Source organism: Schistosoma mansoni, chromosome W (genome assembly GCF_000237925.1).
Source record: "Schistosoma mansoni strain Puerto Rico chromosome W, complete genome".
Taxonomy (NCBI): Eukaryota; Metazoa; Platyhelminthes; class Trematoda; order Strigeidida; family Schistosomatidae; genus Schistosoma; species Schistosoma mansoni.
The window spans coordinates 3,440,501-3,458,759 of record NC_031502.1 but is presented as its reverse complement, the minus strand read 5'-3'; the positions used below and the strand labels follow the sequence as shown (position 1 = coordinate 3,458,759).

General features: G+C 34.1%; 1 protein-coding gene across 1 annotated transcript; it reads left to right on the top strand.

Moving 5' to 3' along the window:
* Positions 1–441: 441 nt before the first annotated feature.
* Smp_057860 (hypothetical protein) lies at positions 442–11,891 on the top strand (the record flags this gene model as incomplete). The annotated part of the gene is made up of 4 exons (XM_018799945.1): positions 442–761; positions 6,978–7,088; positions 11,543–11,780; positions 11,864–11,891. The coding sequence occupies exons 1-4, from the start codon at positions 698–700 to the stop codon at positions 11,889–11,891; spliced, it is 441 nt and encodes a 146-aa protein (XP_018653807.1). The 5' UTR covers positions 442–697.
* Between the last annotated feature and the right edge of the window lie 6,368 nt (positions 11,892–18,259).

Below are 18,259 nucleotides of genomic sequence, written 5' to 3'. Positions count from 1 at the left end.
TGAAACGGCAGTCCAATGCTTCCATGTTTTCCATGGTGGTCTAGCTTCAATTGACTCATGATTTCAACTATATAAAATTACTAAAATCTCCACAAAACCCCCCTTCTCATTATTTATTATAATCTAAATTGTTTTCCAATAATGATGGTATAAAATTAAAATGTAATAATAATAATAATATTACTATTATTATTATTATAATTATAGATGTGTTTGTCTTCAAAAAACAAAAAAAATGCACCTCAAATGATGTGTGCTACTTTAATTATGTATATTTCAACCAATCAATTTCAAGGTACCAATACACAACTTTATCTCCTTTACATGATAATGTAACATTGAAAATTTACTATTTAAACAAAAAAAAATCACAACACCATTGTTTATTTGAATTTTCTTTCTCTTTTTGTTGTTTCTGTTGTTGTTATCGGTGGTGGCGGTGGTGGTTGTTCATCTAATCTGTTATTTCTATCATGTAAATAATTAATTAACTCCCTCTATCTATATATAAATCTTGATCATCATAAACATTCACCGATATAATAAAAGAAGAAACTACTACTAATATAGACTAATTCTTATTATCAATTTTGGATTTGTATTACCTTCGTATTTATTATAGTGAATGGGATATTGTCAATGATACATTATTGAACTATTTAGATATCTAATAGAAAAAATTTTAATAATTAAATTAATGACTACTGAAATAGCAACACCACTGATTGCATTCGGATGTGCATTAATTGTATTTCTATTCTGTAAGTTTACTTTTATTTAAAAATTATAATGTGTAATGTTGAACATTATGTGAAATACATGCAAAGACTTAATTATCGAAGAGTATTCTCATCATTACTAAGTGAATTTAAACTTCCCCCGATCGCACAAGCGGGTGGCTATTAGGAATCAATAGCTAAGTGGATATCGTTATGGTGTTTGAAGCGAACGATATTGGATTTGAGTTCTGGAATAAACATCAACTTTGAGATACAGGTACATCTAGCTGACGAGTCTCAAATAGGATGGAACGTACGTCAAAATGGATTCCACTGCTAACCACTAGTCATCTTTGTTTAGAATGCTTGTGAAATAACGCAATACGCATAGTATGCACATATGCTAATAACAGACTGATCAATTGTAGTCCTAAACATCAATGGGAAGATTCAAGTGAACAATATCAAGTGAATTTATTCATTTCTAAGTTGAAAATTGAAAATACATCAAAATTATCATTTGTTTAAAATGACACCGATGAGAAATATTGTTTGTATAAACTAGCTGTAAACTTACAGTTAGCATGTGACCGCAATCTAAGTTAATATTATGTTGACGATATGTCATTATAAGTGACATTACAATTTCTTTCCTAAATAATGTAGAATTTAAAAGTTCATCATGTAAATAATTCAAAATTCACTATAAGTAGTGTATTAAATGTACAAATTTGGATGTTAAAATCAGTGAATGATTTCAGATCTTCCAAATTGTAGGATAATGATATTTCATTTCAACCCGGGACCCGGGTTTCGTGCTACTTGGCACTCGTCAGCAAGGTGTTCCACCTAGACTAGTGGCCACATTATAACTTGATCGATAGCGTTCGATCAGCACTAAGACAGACTTGACACACATGACATTGATCACCACCCAGTGATCAATAAATTGTGATTACATCTCAGTCATACAGGAGGTCGGTCGCCGCCCGAATAGCTCAGTGGTAACGTCTCTGACTGCGAAGCTAGATATCACGGGATCGAACCTGTCAGGGAGTATCATTTCCCTCAAAATTACAAGTACACCTTGCTGACGAGTGCCAAGTAGCACGAAACCCGGGTCCAGGGTTTCCTGTTGACCACCTCCAACCATCATCTTATTTCACCATATTGCACGCAGTGTCGAGCCATCTAGACTAGTGGCTACATTGCAACTTGATCGATAGCATTCGATCAGCACTAAGACGGACTTGACACGCATGACATTGATCACCACCCAGTGATCAATCAATTGTGAACACATATGATTTAATCGTTGATTTTACTATAAGTAATCATAAGTAATGACAAAGTTCTTATCTTCAATGAACCCAAAAAATATAAAACAATATTCAGTAATATTTGGTCAAAAATTAGTTTAAACATTAATCGATGTATTAAATTAAACAATAGGATGTCTTTTTATTTAAAACATGGTTCAATTTTAAGATTCATTCAATGAATGGATGAATGAATGTATTTTGCGTTACCCTAGTGAAATCAATTTGAAGATAAAGAAAACCTTATTGTTGTGCAATAATAATAAGCTAGCCAGAATGAATTACTTCGTGACTATTGAATTAGATTATACACCTATAGTTAATAACCTAGATTCAATAGCTAATTGATTCGCATGTATCCATACTATTCACATGTCTTAAACTAAAAAGAAAATATATGTTCAATACTTTATGATACTTCATCTCCCATTATGAGTGTTACCATTTCATGATATAAAAAAATTTCCTCTAACTATCGAAATATTCTTCAAATAGTATTGATCAACATGGAAACTAATTTGAAATTGGACATTATGTTGAAAGACTAACAATGAATGAATTTGGAAAAGAAATATAAGGTATCAAGTTAACAGATCTTCATATATTCTATGTGATCATGTATTTCTTAACTTTTAAAAAATGGGATATTTGAATTCATGGTTCAATTAAAGCTAAACCATTATGGAAAACCTGGAGGTACTGAACGGCCATCTCACCCTATTGTGGGACTCCTCAGCAGTGCTCATTCACGATCCCGCCTACCGAGATTCGAACCCAGGACCTATCAGTCTCGCACACGCAAACGTTTAAGCTGAATTGACATCCAACGCTGTTAACATAAGTTAAAAATCCACAAAATTGCTCCACCATCCGCCAAAGTCTTCAATAAGTTACTATCTTACAACAGATCTGGTTGAAATCCACTGGTCACTTCTTCTCACTAGAACTCCTGGAAATTTCTTTTGAAGCCAGTTACTAGTGAGCACTTGATGGATTGTTCCAAGTTAGACATTACCACCATTAGATGTTAACTCAGTAGTTTACAGGTTAAGCGTTCACGCGAGAGACTTACAGTTTCTGGTTTCGAATCTCAGGAGGCGGGATCGTGGATGCGCAATACTGAGGAGTCCTGTACCAAAAGGGGACGACCTTCCAGTGCTCCCAGTATTTCTATGATGATCTGGCTTCAAATGACTAATGAACTGAACTATTAAATTATTAAAATCCTTTAAAAAACCCATTCTGATAAAAGGTTTGGTTATTTCATAAATGTTAAATTAAGAGTAGATAGTATAAATGAATTATACATAACTGATATTTATATAGATATGTGTGTATCCTTATAAGACAATGTACATTTTTCTTCTATCTACTGCGTCGCCGAAAGTTTTTTTTTACAACTGTTCATTCTCATTTAGAAACCTACTAATTTAAGTCGTATTGATAATAAAGAACATCAAAATGAAATTTACATTCTATTCCTTATATATTATTCCCATTGTTAGTGGGGGTAGCTATTTTTGATCAACTAATAGCTATTTTAATCCTATTTCCTGTGTAATGCAAACAAGAATGATGGGCGAACATATAAGCGCCTACGTAAAAAGATATTTTAGTTGTTGGTTCCCAATAGAATTAGTAATAATTAGAGTTTTGAAATCATGAACTCAGTAATTGACTTCAATATCCAGTATCACCGTTGAAGAATTTCTTCAATATTCCATTTGACTTTTTTTTTTTCATTTTAACAACGAATAAAATATATCGATTTAATTAGTAAACCAAAAATTTTCAGAAAAAAATTATTTTAATAGTTGAAATCATGAATCAATTGAAGGTAGAACATCATGGCAAACCTGGAATCAATGAACGGCCGTTTCGTCCTATTGTGGTACTCCTCAGAAGCGCGCATCCATGATCCCGCCTTGCAAGATTTGAACCCATGTTTTTTCAGTATATTTAAGTGCAAAGGAATTATTTTTGGGGATAGGTTTGTTTTGAAAACCGACCTTATTTAATACAACGAAACTCCCATGATTTACTTCAAGTAACGAGTTTTAAGTAAAACGTAATTTTATTATGAAATATTTGGTCCATTATAATTTGAGATTAATTTTGCTAGCTACCCGTCCACAAAACAAACTCAAAGAGTTGAGTTCATGAGTCAATTAAAGGCCATCATGTAAAACCTGGAAGAATCGGACCGCTGTTTCGTCATTGTATGAGAATTATCAGTAGTGAGCATCCAAGATCCTGTTCACGGGATTTAAACCCATACTAGGACGAAATGGTTGTCCACTGTTTCCAGGTCTTCTATGGTGGTCTAGGTTTAATTGACTCTTGAACTCAACTGTGAGATTGCTAAAGTCTCAGTAAAACCCCTTTCTGCTAGAACGTTTTGATTGTAGCTGATAATATGATCATAATTGAAAACTGGTTAAATGTTTAAAGATAAATATTAAACAATATAAAACGTGAAAATTCATTGAACCAAGCTCTTTTAAGCCAGAAAAAATACTGTTTGTAAGCAAAGATGGATAGTGATTAGCAGTGGAATCCAGGATGCGAGTTTCGTCCTATTTAGGACTCGTTATCTGGGTGTACCTGCATCTCAGAGTTGATGTTCACTCTGGGACTCGAACACAGTACCTTTCACTTCAAACGCCATCCCGTTATCCACTCGGCCACTGAGTCCTGATTCAAACAAACAATACTAAGTTGAATTTAACAATTCTTGTTGTTATTATGATCTTTATTTTTGACTAGAAGAAGAATCTTTTATAGCCGACATCAGAAGGACTGTGGCTTTTATAGAGTTTTACAGAGTTTTTACAGAGTCGAGATCATGAGTCCATTGAAGCTAGACCACCATGGAAAACCTAGAAGCACTGGACGGCCGTTTTGTCCTACTATGGGACTCATCAACTGACTCTTCAATTGACTCACGATCTCAACTCTATAAAATTACTAAAATCTCCACAAAACCCCTTCCCATACCTAGTTTTTACCTGGTTGAAAATTCATAAAAGTTTTGAATCACTTCAATGATTGATACTAAATAAAAGCTTCATATTATTGGGGTTAAACAAAGACATTTGCTTATTCCATTCATAAATATTATTACGCTGAAACAAACAGATTAATTACTTCCTTTCGGTTAAAATCAGGTCGAGATTCAACATTTCTTATGGAAAATACCAAATAATATTCTTATATTATTAATATTAGATGGTCGGAAATAGAATATTTTACAGTTGAAATCATGAGTCAACTGAAGCTAGACCACCATGGAAAACCTGGGAGCAATAGACGGCCGTTTTGTCCTATTGTGGGATTCCTCAGCAGTGCACATCTACGACCCCGCCTCGCGAGACTCGAACCCAGAACCTATCAGACTCATGATATCAACTACAAAATTACTGAAATCTCCACAAAACCCCTTCTGAGAATATTTTACATTAATAATCAAGATTGAGTGATCTGAACTCATTGATGTTTACCAATGACTAATCTTAAGCTTCTTTATTTTCAGTGATTTTTCCGTCATTTCATTTCAGTTTGTCGTAAAAATTATTTTTACATTATTGATAATGAATGAATAAGATAATCGATAAAGAGATCCAAATGAAGAATATGTTATACTTTTGTTATGATACAGAAAATTTTTTGAAGTTTCTTTATAAGATCACCTCAATGAACTGAAATTAAAGTTAATTAGTGATTAAACCCGCAAAATGTTAACAGCCTCCATAACCATGTATTAATAGATCTTATTTGCTTACTAGAGAAAACTCCATGATGCAACTTCTGGAATTCCAGTCTGAAGCTGTGAACAGTTGAATTCAATTCAAGTCGGTTGTGAGACAGTCATCCACCATAGGAAAGTGATTAAGGTTGTGCAATATAGTGAATTGGTTGAAGTTGGACATCAACAAATTTGAATGCGGCCTGAATGGTTCAGATTTAAGGGTTTGCACGCGAGATTACAGGTCATGAATTTGATTTATTGAGCCGAGTTCGTGAATATGCACTGGAGAAGATTCACATACTAGTAGGCAATAGCCTTTCAATGCTTCTCAGTTTTTAAAGATTGTTTACCTTAGATCAGGTTGTGATCCGAGCTGTGAAAATTTTACAATCTCTACGAATCTCCCATGGTAATCTAGCATTTACATCTGAAAATCAAGGTCACATGTTACTAGCCTAATATAGATACTCTTACAAACTTCAAGTATTTAGACTTTGAATTAATGTACCAATTCAGTGTGTGAAAACTGTGTTTTATGAAAGTGAGTGTGATCTGCTTAATGAAGGATATTATTTTATAAACAGAGATGGATGGTAGCCAACAGAGGAATTCAGAACGTGCGTTTCATCATACTTGAGACTTATCAGTTGAGTGTGTCTGCACCCCGAGATTGAGGTTCACTCCATGACTCGAACTCAGTAATGTTCGCTTCAAACGCCATCACGTCATTCACTTAGCTACCGAGTACCACTAGCTAATGTAACGGTATAAAGTTTTAATTCAATTTTTGTATTATTCGTGTGCATCTTTCCATTGATGTTTAGAGCTGAAGTTGTTCAGCGGTTATCAGGACTCAGTAGCCAGGTGGATAACATGACTGCATTTGAAGCAAACGGTACTGAGTTCGAGTCCCGAAACGCGAGTTCTTGACCCCACTGCTGGTCATCATCCATATTTGCTCATGACATTCGTGACTTGGGGCAATATCGAGGTAATTCGTGCAGTATGCACACATGCTAATAAGAGACTGACCAATCACAGTTTTAACTATCGATGGGAAGATTTAAACGACCAATACAAAAAGTTGAACGATATTATTTTATGTTTGTTAAACTTTTATTTATTATAACGCAATATCAATTTATCATTTATTTAACTGTTTTCATAAATTTCATTTTTTTAAACTTATAGTCATCTTCTGTTTAGTATCCCATCACATCCTTTGTGGCCATAGTAAACAACCTCAAACTTTTCCACAATTGCCTCCAGTCGATACAAATTTTTATCCAGCTAGTCCTCATAGTAAGTTAAATTCATTCATAGTATTTTTATATTGTAAGACTGAAGTTTTAGTGGATATTTGTTGCTTAATTATTCAATCTCACTGTTAGAATATTGATAATTTTATTCCAACAAATCTGTTGTACATATAAAGCGTCAAAAGTTTGGAGGTAGTGAACTTTTAACCCTAGACTTAAGTTCCCCGCTATTCGACACTAGTCAGCATGGTATATCTGTAATTTCTATGGGACTGATGCTCTCCTGTGGACTGAAAGACAACTATACAAGCTGAAACTTTTTGAATCAGCTCTTTGAAGTGCTACTAATCGATGTCCTTGAAGGCTGAGATATTTACACTTGGTTGATTACTCTTCGCTGTAAACCAGTCACGTTTTCATGAAAGCAGCATTGTAAAAAATGTGAATACTTATCCATATGGGGTTGTGGAGATTATTGAGCTATGTTAAAATCACGAAACGAAGTTGGTCGCGCAATATCGTGGATTGTTTGAAGCAAGACTTGCGCGTGATTTGATTTCAGTTCACTGGTTTAGAGGTTGAACGTTCGCTCACGAGACCAAAAGTCCTGGTCCTAATAACTGTTTGCGAAGTTGTGAGTGTGAGATTTTGAAGAGCTTCATAGTATTACAAATCAGCCGTTCATTACTTCCGATTTGTCAATGGTTGTCTAACTTTGATCGCTTCGTGATTTCAAAAAACAGAAAACATTTCATATTGTTAATTGAATCGCTTTTCCTAATTAAACAAATAAATTATAGCACATTGTATATTTTCAGTATTTTATACACTTTTATCATTCTAAATTACTGTTAACTACGAAATTACTTACTTACGCCTGTTATCCTTCGTGGAGGAGCATATGCCGCACACCAGCATTCCACATCCAACTCTGTTCTGGGCAATCCTTTCCAGTTCTCTCCAGTTAACATTCATCCTTTTCATATCTGCTTCTATCTCCCGACGTAATGTGTTCTTTGGCCTTCCTCCTTTCCGCTTCTCTTCACCATTCCAAGTTAGGGATTACCTCGTGATGTAGTTTGGTGATTTCCTCAATATATGTCCTATCTACTTCCAACGTCTTTTCCTAAATTCCTCTTCATCTGGAAGCTGGTTTGTTCTCTCCTATAAAACGCTGTTGATGATAGTATCCGAATTAACTAAGAAATATCAATCATATAATACCTGAAATCACTGATGATCTAGCTTCAATGGATTCATGATCTCAACTATCAAAATTACTAGAAAAACTCCACAACCCCCCTCCGTTCCGATAATCATATAATAGAAATATTTCAACTAAAGAAGTTTTTAAATGTCACAAATCACTAAAATTAAAACATAAAGCAATGCCTTCATTTACCATTATTTTAACAAAACAAAATATTCCCATACAATTCACATGACATATTATCATACTTCAAAAATGACATAACTATCATGTTTATAATACAAATAAACAATTCATATGATTCAAGGATACAATTTAGTTGCCGCGGAATATTCTAGATTCGAACCCAGGACCTACCAGTCTCGCGCCAGGGCACTTAATCGATAGACCATTGAGCCGGCGGGACAGTGGATGAGCACTGCTGAGGAATCCCATAATAGGACGAAACGGCCGCCCAGTGCTTCCAGGTTTTCCATGGTGGCCTAGCTTCAATTGACTCATGATCTCAACTATATAAAATTACTAAAATCTCCACGAAACCCACTTCTGTTAAGCTTTTATTGTTGTTTTTTTGGTTAATGGGTAACTAATTCATTTACAGTATGTACGAAATATCTCACAAACTATTATAAAGGTATTGAAACTATTTGAAATTAATTTCGCTCCATTTTAAATCATATGGACAACACAAAGTTAAAGAAGACAAATACAATATTATTTACACCTACCTATATATGAACATAGATTAGCAGTAAAGTGACTTCATATGTTACCACCGATATCAATGTACATGAACAACTATCTGCACAAATTCAATTGGGGAAATGTCACAGTTCTAAATAGGTCAAAGTCTAAGCAAGTTAGAAAATTTCTAGCGGAATAGTATTCAGATCAAATAGAGATAGGTCCAATCTATGAAAACGAAAAGGATGAGGTTAATCAAATGAATATCTAGAAGTCAAAAGAAAAAGATGACCAACAGGAATACAAGAACAAATGAAGATAAAGAAACCTTCAAAGACAACTAATCACAAACAAGGCGATCAGAATGAACTCGAATAACCGAACAGGTCATTTTTACGTGAAATAAAACGTTGATATCGTTGTTCCATATTTCAGTTCTTCATAATTTGTAACATTTCAGAAAATTGAACAAATCTGTAACACGTCGTTTAGTGTACTTATTCACTTATTATTCTTGTCACTTTCGTATTATGATTTATCTCCTTCGAACTGAGATAAATTCAAGTCACACTAGAATATTCTTTTCAGTAGATTAAAATTTAGACAGAACTATAATAAATGAATAACCTCTAAGCGAAGTTAATGAAAGTAAAAAATGAGTCCGAAGATGGTTTAAACTGCTTTCTCTGTTTGAGGTTGTGGAGATGGTTAAATTTCATTGAAATCATGAACCAATCAATGTTAGACTAACACTAAAAACCTAGAAGAACTGTACGGACTTTTCGTTCGAGTATAGAACTCTTCAGCGGAGAGCACCTACGATCCCTCACATGAGATTTGAACCCACGACCATTGATCTCGCGCGAACGCTACTATCTGACAGATGACATCTTTCGGTATTGAAGAACTATTTTACATCTTACAGATGAGATCATGAATCAATTGAAGCTAGATCAACATGGAAAACCTTGAAGCACTGGACGGTTGTTTCGTTCAATTGTGGAACTCCTCAGCAGTGCGCATCTCATCTATAAAATTACAAAAATCTCCACAAAACCACCTTCTGATATTTTACACCTGTTAGTGTGCAATAAATCAATAGTCCGAGATTATAAATAAAAAGAATCTTTAACTATTTTATGACAGTGTATAATGGATTATCATATTGGTGAAAATTTCTTATTTTAAACATATATCATCCTATATGAATTAGTTTATTAGCATGAATGAAAGAGTTTTCAACAAAATATCATAGAATCGTTAGTATCAGCTTCAGTTCAATATCTGTTTAATCCTCAGGAATGTAAAAATAATGATAATTATAGTTTTCTAGCGATTAATTAAAAGAAAAGATTTTTTAAATTCAAGGTTGTCTAGACTTTAATGTTCACTCATTCAAAGTTGTTGTTGTGTTTAATTGATATAAAAATTTGATAACAACTATGAATGAAGTCGTTTCATATAAAAACATCACAAGTTTTATTTTATATTCTTGTAGAGTAAAAGTATTCTTTGATTTTGTTACCAAATTGATCTTTACAATATGCTTTATGTATATATAGCCATTCGTTTGTGTAATAGGGTGAAGTTTCCATTCATTTGATATTGTTTACTTGAATCTTTCTATTGATGTTCAGGACTGCAATTGATCATTCTTTTATTGACATAAGTGTATACTGTAAGGATTGCTTCTATATTGCTTTAACTCTCAAGCATTCTAAGCAAATATGGATAGTGGTCGGATGTAGAATTCATGTAGTCAACTAGATTTACCTGTATCTCAAAGTTGATGTTCATTCTGGGACTCGAAAATCTGGAACGAAATGCCTGTCCTGGATTCCGCTGCTAGCCACTATCAATCTTTGCTTATGATGCTTGTGACTTATGGCAATACGCACAGTATGCAGATATACCAATAAGAGACTGATCAATTAAAACCATAAACATCAATGGAAAGATTCAAGTGAATTTAATCATCACTAATATTTTGTCAACTGTCAAATAACTTCAAAGTGAGAATCTTCAATACGAACATCAAGACAGTCCTGCTGTATGGAGCTGAAACGTGGAGAACCACTACATCCATCATCAAGAAAGTACAACTACTTATAAGCAGTTGTTTACGCAAAATACTCAACATTCACTGGCCGGATACTATCAGCAACAGCGTTTTATGGGAGAGAACAAACCAGCTTCCAGATGAAGAGGAATTTAGGAAAAGACGTTGGAAGTAGATAGGACATATATTGAGGAAATCACCAAACTACATCACGAGGTAATCCCTAACTTGGAATGGTGAAGGGAAGCGGAAAGGAGGAAGGCCAAAGAACACATTACGTCGGGAGATAGGAGCAGATATGAAAAGGATGAATGTTAACTGGAGAGAACTGGAAAGGATTGCCCAGAACAGAGTTGGATGTGGAATGCTGGTGTGCGGCATATGCTCCTCCACGAAGGATAACAGGCGTAAGTAAGTAATGTTTTGTGTAGTTAAAATTTAGACATTTACAACTTACGATGTAGACTGGTAATAATTACAAGAGATAATTACTGAAAAAGCTCATCATTTCACAGTCTTTTTGATTGACAAATCTCATTTACAGGTATGCATATAAAAGAAGAACCATTACAATGTATGCAAGAAGAGACTCAATTAAAAATGGATGAGCAGTCGACAAGTAAAACAGATATTGGTGATTTACTCAAGTTCCGTTTAGAAGCCGCTGAAAATGATGATGATAATGAAAATAATTGTAAAAATAATGAATCACCTTTAGAATATGCATATGAAGGATCTGATGAAGAACCATTTCAACACGTAGATTTATGTTCTGAAACAAAGTGAGTAAACATTTTGTAAGAAAAGCGATACGCATTCAAACTATATTATACGTAAATCAGTTCTTTCTTCATTTTAAACTTAGGATACTAGATATTCTTTACATGACCTAACCGCAAAATGGAGCTATTAATACCGCGATATAGCGATAAGTGAACACTAAGCAGTTAGTTAATGTCAGTTTTTGCGAAGATTTTACACTGAGATTTTGTAAACTTTACCATTAACATGCAGACTAGCTTCATAGTAGTGCGAAAGATATCCCAAATTGATATATGTTGCCTTGCGTTTTAATGTGTAGATTGTACTCCGTTCTTATACACTAAAAGCACCTTCACATACCCGAATTAGCAGTTTTTCTGCTTGTTCTAGTGATTTATCTTCAAGCAACAATGTAGATGCAGATTTCGTTGAATCCTATTAGTTTGAATCTCCTTTTACCTATGAATTCCAATCACCTGATTATATATAGGTATTTGTAAATCCTTTGTCTTTCTGATACTTAGAGATGAAATAAACTATATGATCCAGATCAGAAATATTTCTTCACACTATATGTATCACCTTCACAAGGCATTTAGATCGAAACTATTTCAAAAATATCATCACTGATAAAGTTTAACAGAATCACCTAATTGATGGTTTGAAGCAAGGTTGAGTGGTTATTATAGGTCTTTATGTAAACGAAGATTAATTTGTGTATCGCTGTGCAAATCCCAATAAATTTCCCAAAGATATTTACCCCTTTGAAATCCAATTTCAAATCCTTGACTTAACGAAAAAATTGACAGAAACCCTGACTTCAGAAACTGCAACACCTTGTTGACCTGAAAAAGTTCAACAACGGACAAGTGCTTAATGAATGATAGGAATAGGATTATCCTACCCAGGATTGTAAAGCATTTTTGTTTATAAACTATGCCCCAGAGTGACTAGTTCTAATATATTACTATTATTTTTTAACTTATCAACTTAAATGTTACCTATGGCGTTTCAGTTATTCATTCATTCTTTACGGTATTGATTAACATATGTTCTTTTTAACTGAATAACTACTCATTTATAGTTTGATGTTATTTGAAAAACTAACTAAACCCTGATTCTCCTGAGGTCAATCTATTCTCATCATCCTATTAATCATTAATTTTCAAGTTTAAATGAGGCTGGTGTCGTGAACACCAACACAAATGGGGATGATCGAATATAGTTGAACATAAAATTACAAAATCTCTTAGTAAAATCTGAGAATCATACAGTAAATACCTAACTTGCAAATATCAATCAATCGTCTCAGATTTCGTTGTTCATTCATTTTGATACAAATTGTTTTCTGTTTCCGTTCTTCCCTTCTCGATCTTCTCCTGTCTGACATTCTATTCCTGATTAGCATCATGTACTACTTATGTTGATATGAGTAGTACACACCACACTAGTAACAGTCATAAGTTGTCATATTATTACTGAATAAAATTATGTGCATATATATGTAAGATGTTTCGCTTAAAATATTGTTATTATTAATATGATTACTTTCGACCGGTTCAGAAAATTCATGTCTAATACTCAGGTTTATTTTTTTTTGCTTTATCTTATTGAAAAGTACCGAATAAGTGAACTTGTACAAATATCAGGGATTGACTGAAATCGAATGTCGGACATATGGATTTATTTGTCTAACCGAAGTAGTTCATTTCCTTCTAGGTTTTAGGAGTAAGTTATTACGAAAAAGCCACTACAGTATCAGTAGATTAGCACACAACCAACTTTACATTAAAAGATGTCAGTAACAAAGTTACTTAATTTACATTCATGATTTTCTTGAACTGATTACTGATTAAAGCATTCGTCGGTTATTGATTCTCCAACCATACTAAAACCTATTGTTATTCTGTCTATTACATTTGTCTATAAAATTGACCTTACCAACGAGAAACTTTAAACAATCACTCTTATAAAAACAATCAAACTATTAGTTACACATGAAATGTATCATTTAATTAGCCCCTTCTGATAATAATCATATGCTCACTATTGACTAGCTCCATGAAGTATTTCCTGGAGTTCTAGTGAGAAGCAGTGATCAGTGGAGTTCCAACCACGTCTGTTGTGAGTTATCAACTCACTGAAGACAATCGGTGAACGGTTGCTCAACTTCGTGGATCGGTTGAACTTAGACATTAACACCGTTGGATGCCGGCTCAGTGGTCTAATGGTTAGGCTCTGGCACGCGAGACCGATAAGTCCTATATTCGAATCTCTCGAGGCGGAGTCGTGAATGAGCACTGTTGAGGAGTCCCACAATAGGACGAAATGGCCGTCCAGTGCATCCAGGTTTTCCATGGTGGTCTAGCTTTAATTGATTGATGATTTCAATCATATAACTACTCTGAGTTTTCATATAAAGATTGTAACTTTTTTGTGTTTTTTTTTGAAAAGAGACATTTTATTGATGAGGTAAATTTTTAAAAAAAGTATGATTGGTAAACTCAATTGTATCAAAAAATAATATAAAAAGAAAGTAACCAATTATCATATTGACATTGCCGACAACGTTTCAATGTTTTATTAATAATGACATTTGACAATAAAAAATATGCAAAACATTTAAAATATAATTTAGACAGTTCAAAGCAATAATAATTATGCTAAAGTATTAGTTTTGAGATGGTGGAGAAGATTTGTAGCCCAGATGGGTGATTTTGATGGTGTTTTGTTCTCTGAGCTGGATGGTTTGGTCGTGGAGCTCTCATCGTCCTTCTGAACGACATCATCAGCACAAACTTCGAGTAGAAGTGAAGTGTTTGAATTTCTCCACATGTGATTCACAGCTTGTCCTGTACACCTCGATGTCGATTGGTTATTGGTATTAGTCCTGTATATTACAAACTGGGATTTTTGTAATTCATCTGATCTCACTTATTAGGTTAGATTTTGAAGATCCTTCTTTATGAATGTTTACTATTTACTCAGCTCAAGTCAAACGGTTGTTTAAGTTTTTTTTAACTAATGAGGACAGAATAACCACTAAGCTGGATGATACAGTATCTCAGTAAGTCTCATGGTTGAAATCATGATTCAATTGAAGCTAGACCATCATGGAAAATCTGGAAGCACTGGACGGCCGTTTCGTCCTATTATGGGACTCCTCAGCAGTGCGCATCCACGATCCCGCCTCTCAGTAAATTAAATTCGACTGTTGAACAATTTGAATGAATCTGTAAGAAGCTATTCATCTAAATTTTTTATTTATTAGTACTCAATAATTGTTTATATTGATAGATAATCTCTACCAGGAAATATAAAACGTAACTATAGAACAGATATGTATATAAAGCTTCTTAAGTAAATCTTCAAGGTGCTTCTATTAGGTGTCTAGAAGAAAAACAGACACTTATATTAATATTATTACCGCCTTCCCATAAACTTTGAAATACACAATAAATTTATTCATTAGAATGGATAGCTGATGTGATTCACTTGATGAAATTTAAAAATAAACCAACTGGAGTTTAGAGTGATTAAATCACACGATACAGTGGTGCAGTGTCAGTTGCTATGTCAAGCCCACATAACATATTCTAGCTTCTGGAGAGGTCAATTTATCTTTTCTTCTGGAGTCATGTTTTGACCTAGTTAATTATTCACTTATCAACCTTGACAGTTTTTATTTGAGCGTATGTGTGTGCATTTTTTTGTCTTATTCATCACATATCTGTAACTTATTATTGTCCGCTATAAAATCGATTAATGCTTGGTTAAATAGAGTTGGCTAACATGCTTTCTTCACTGCGTGTCATTTCGCTTCTCTCTTTTCATTTCGTTTCGTCCCTCCGATCGTTTGTCCACATCAATGAGTATATAAAATACACCTATTCAAAAATTCATTCTCATATTTGCCTTATTTTAATTCCTTTATTCACCAACACGAATTAAGTTGATGATTATAAAACAAGGATTGACGACATGTATATTTCAATAACAATATTTATTTATTTATTTGAACACATAAATATTGGTACAAAGGGGCACCAGATATGTATGCGCCACAAAAAAATTGTCATTTCATTTAATTGTGTGAGGGCTATGATACTGCCCGGGTGCCCAAACCGAAGCAGGTGGTTTTCTTAAGGGGCCAAACCCGGAGCCTTTGACCTAAAGGTCTAATCCACAAGGCAGTGGAGAATCGTGAGGAGATGTAGTCCCATGGTAACCGGTGACCAACGATTGATTCATACGCCATTTGTTCCCTCAGGATACTAGAGCCAGCCCATGTGCACCATTGGTTTGGAATGAGGGTTTTCCAACTCCCCTAGATGGACACAGAGAGTGTCCACCAACCCGGTTAAAGCTCCGGACATTCGCTTTTCATCCTCTCAATTTCATAAACAACAGTAACGTCACTAGAAGGCGATGAGTAGGATTTCCTTGACAGAGGCTATATATGCGTGGCCATGTGAGAGCATTTGGAGAGGGAGAATGGACTCTCCCCACTCTCAGCCGTACCAGGGCATTTGGGGGCTTAATAGCAACCAATCATACAATATTACTGGAGTCAAGATCATGGGCCACTAATATGAAATAATAAATCAACAATATGAAAAAGTAAAACTCTTTTTTCTCATTTACATTTTGCCGTTATTGTTGCTATTCATATTTTATATTCTATTTATTTCAGCTCGAATAAAAATGAAACACAATTGTCACCTGTAAATAATCCACCAGGTTTTGAATAGATACTGACAATTAATAAAGAAGTTGTAACATTAAACTCGTATCCATGATAGATTATCAATTTTTTTACTCATTTCGATTCAAGAATTTTTTTTCTTTTTTTTTCTTTTCTACATTGATTTAATATTTTTTACATTAATCTTTCATCATTTTCATTGTGAATATATAAACTAAATTAAAATGTTAATTTTAATAAAAAAATAAAGTACAAATTCATTACGTATTGTTTGTTTGAATCTTCCCATCGATTTGTTAGGAGTGCAACTGGTTAGTCTCTAAATGGCATATGTGCATATTGTGCTTATTGCCTCGATATAGCCTAAATTCACAATCATGTTAAACAAAGATGGATAGTGGCTAGCAGTGGAATCCAGTTTGACGCGCGTTTTGTCCTATTTGGGACTCGTCAGCTGGATGTACCTGCATCATAGAGTTGATGTTCACTCAGTGGCCGAGTGGATAACGCGATGGAGTTTGAAGCGAAAGGTACTGGGTTCGAGTCCCAGAGTGAATATCAACTCTGAGATGCAGGTACATCCAGCTGACGAGTCCCAAATAGGACGAAATGCGCGTCCTGGATTCCACTGCTAACCACTATCCATCTTTGTTTAAAATAAAGTACAGTTTCGGTGCATTCTCGTTTATCTTACTTGATAAAATGAATAGAAATTTAAAACAATTATACAATGAGAAGGGGGGTTTAGTGGAGATTTTAGTAATTTTGTAAAGTTGAAATCATGAGTCAATTAAAGCTAGATCAACATGGAAAACCTGGAAATACTGGATGGCTAATTTATCCTAGTATAGGATTCATCAGAAGTGCGCATCCACGATTCCGCCAGTGGGATTTGAACTCAGGACCTATCGATCTCTTACGCGAAAGCTTAATCTATAGAACAGAGTCTCATACTAGAACGAAACGGCCATCCATTGCTTCCATGTTTTCCATGATGGTCTTCTGATAATTAATCATATAATGTGAAAATATTAGAATGAATTTGAATGATTACTTAATTCACATAGTGAATCAAATAAAACCGAACGTGTTTATTGTTCAATTTTAATTAAAGATGTTATTTGAATAATACGAAATATGATGAGAATCGAAAATTCCTTTTATTATTCATTATCATATCCTCGAAATTATTTATTTATTATAAAAATAGTTTGTTATTATGAATTGGTTTCACAATCCACTTTAGTATATAACAATCGTAATTTAAGTATCCAATCTACTTCAAGATCAACTAATCTAATATAATAAACAGTGATAGATGGTGGTTAGCAGTGGAATTAAGGACGCATGTTTCGTCCTATTTGAAACTTGTCAGTTGAATATACTTGTATCCCAAAGTTAATGATCACTTCAAGACTCGAATACAATATCGCTCGCTTCAAACGCCATCGGGTTATCCACTTAGCTACTGATTCCACATAGCCACTAGTTTGTGTAATGTAATGAAGTTTTAATTCATTTTGTATTGCTTGTTTGAATCTTCACAGTGATGTTTAGGACTGCAATCGATCAGTCTGTTATTGGCATATGAGAATCCTGTGAGGATTGCCTCGATATCATCTTAAGTCACAAACATTATAAGCAAAGATAGATGGTGGCTAACAGTGAAATCAAGAACACGTGTTTCACTCTATTTGGGACTTGTCAGTTGTATGAACCTGCATCCCAGAATTGATGTTCACTCCATGACTCGAACTCAGTACCGTTTGCTTCAAATGCAGTCGTGTTATCCAC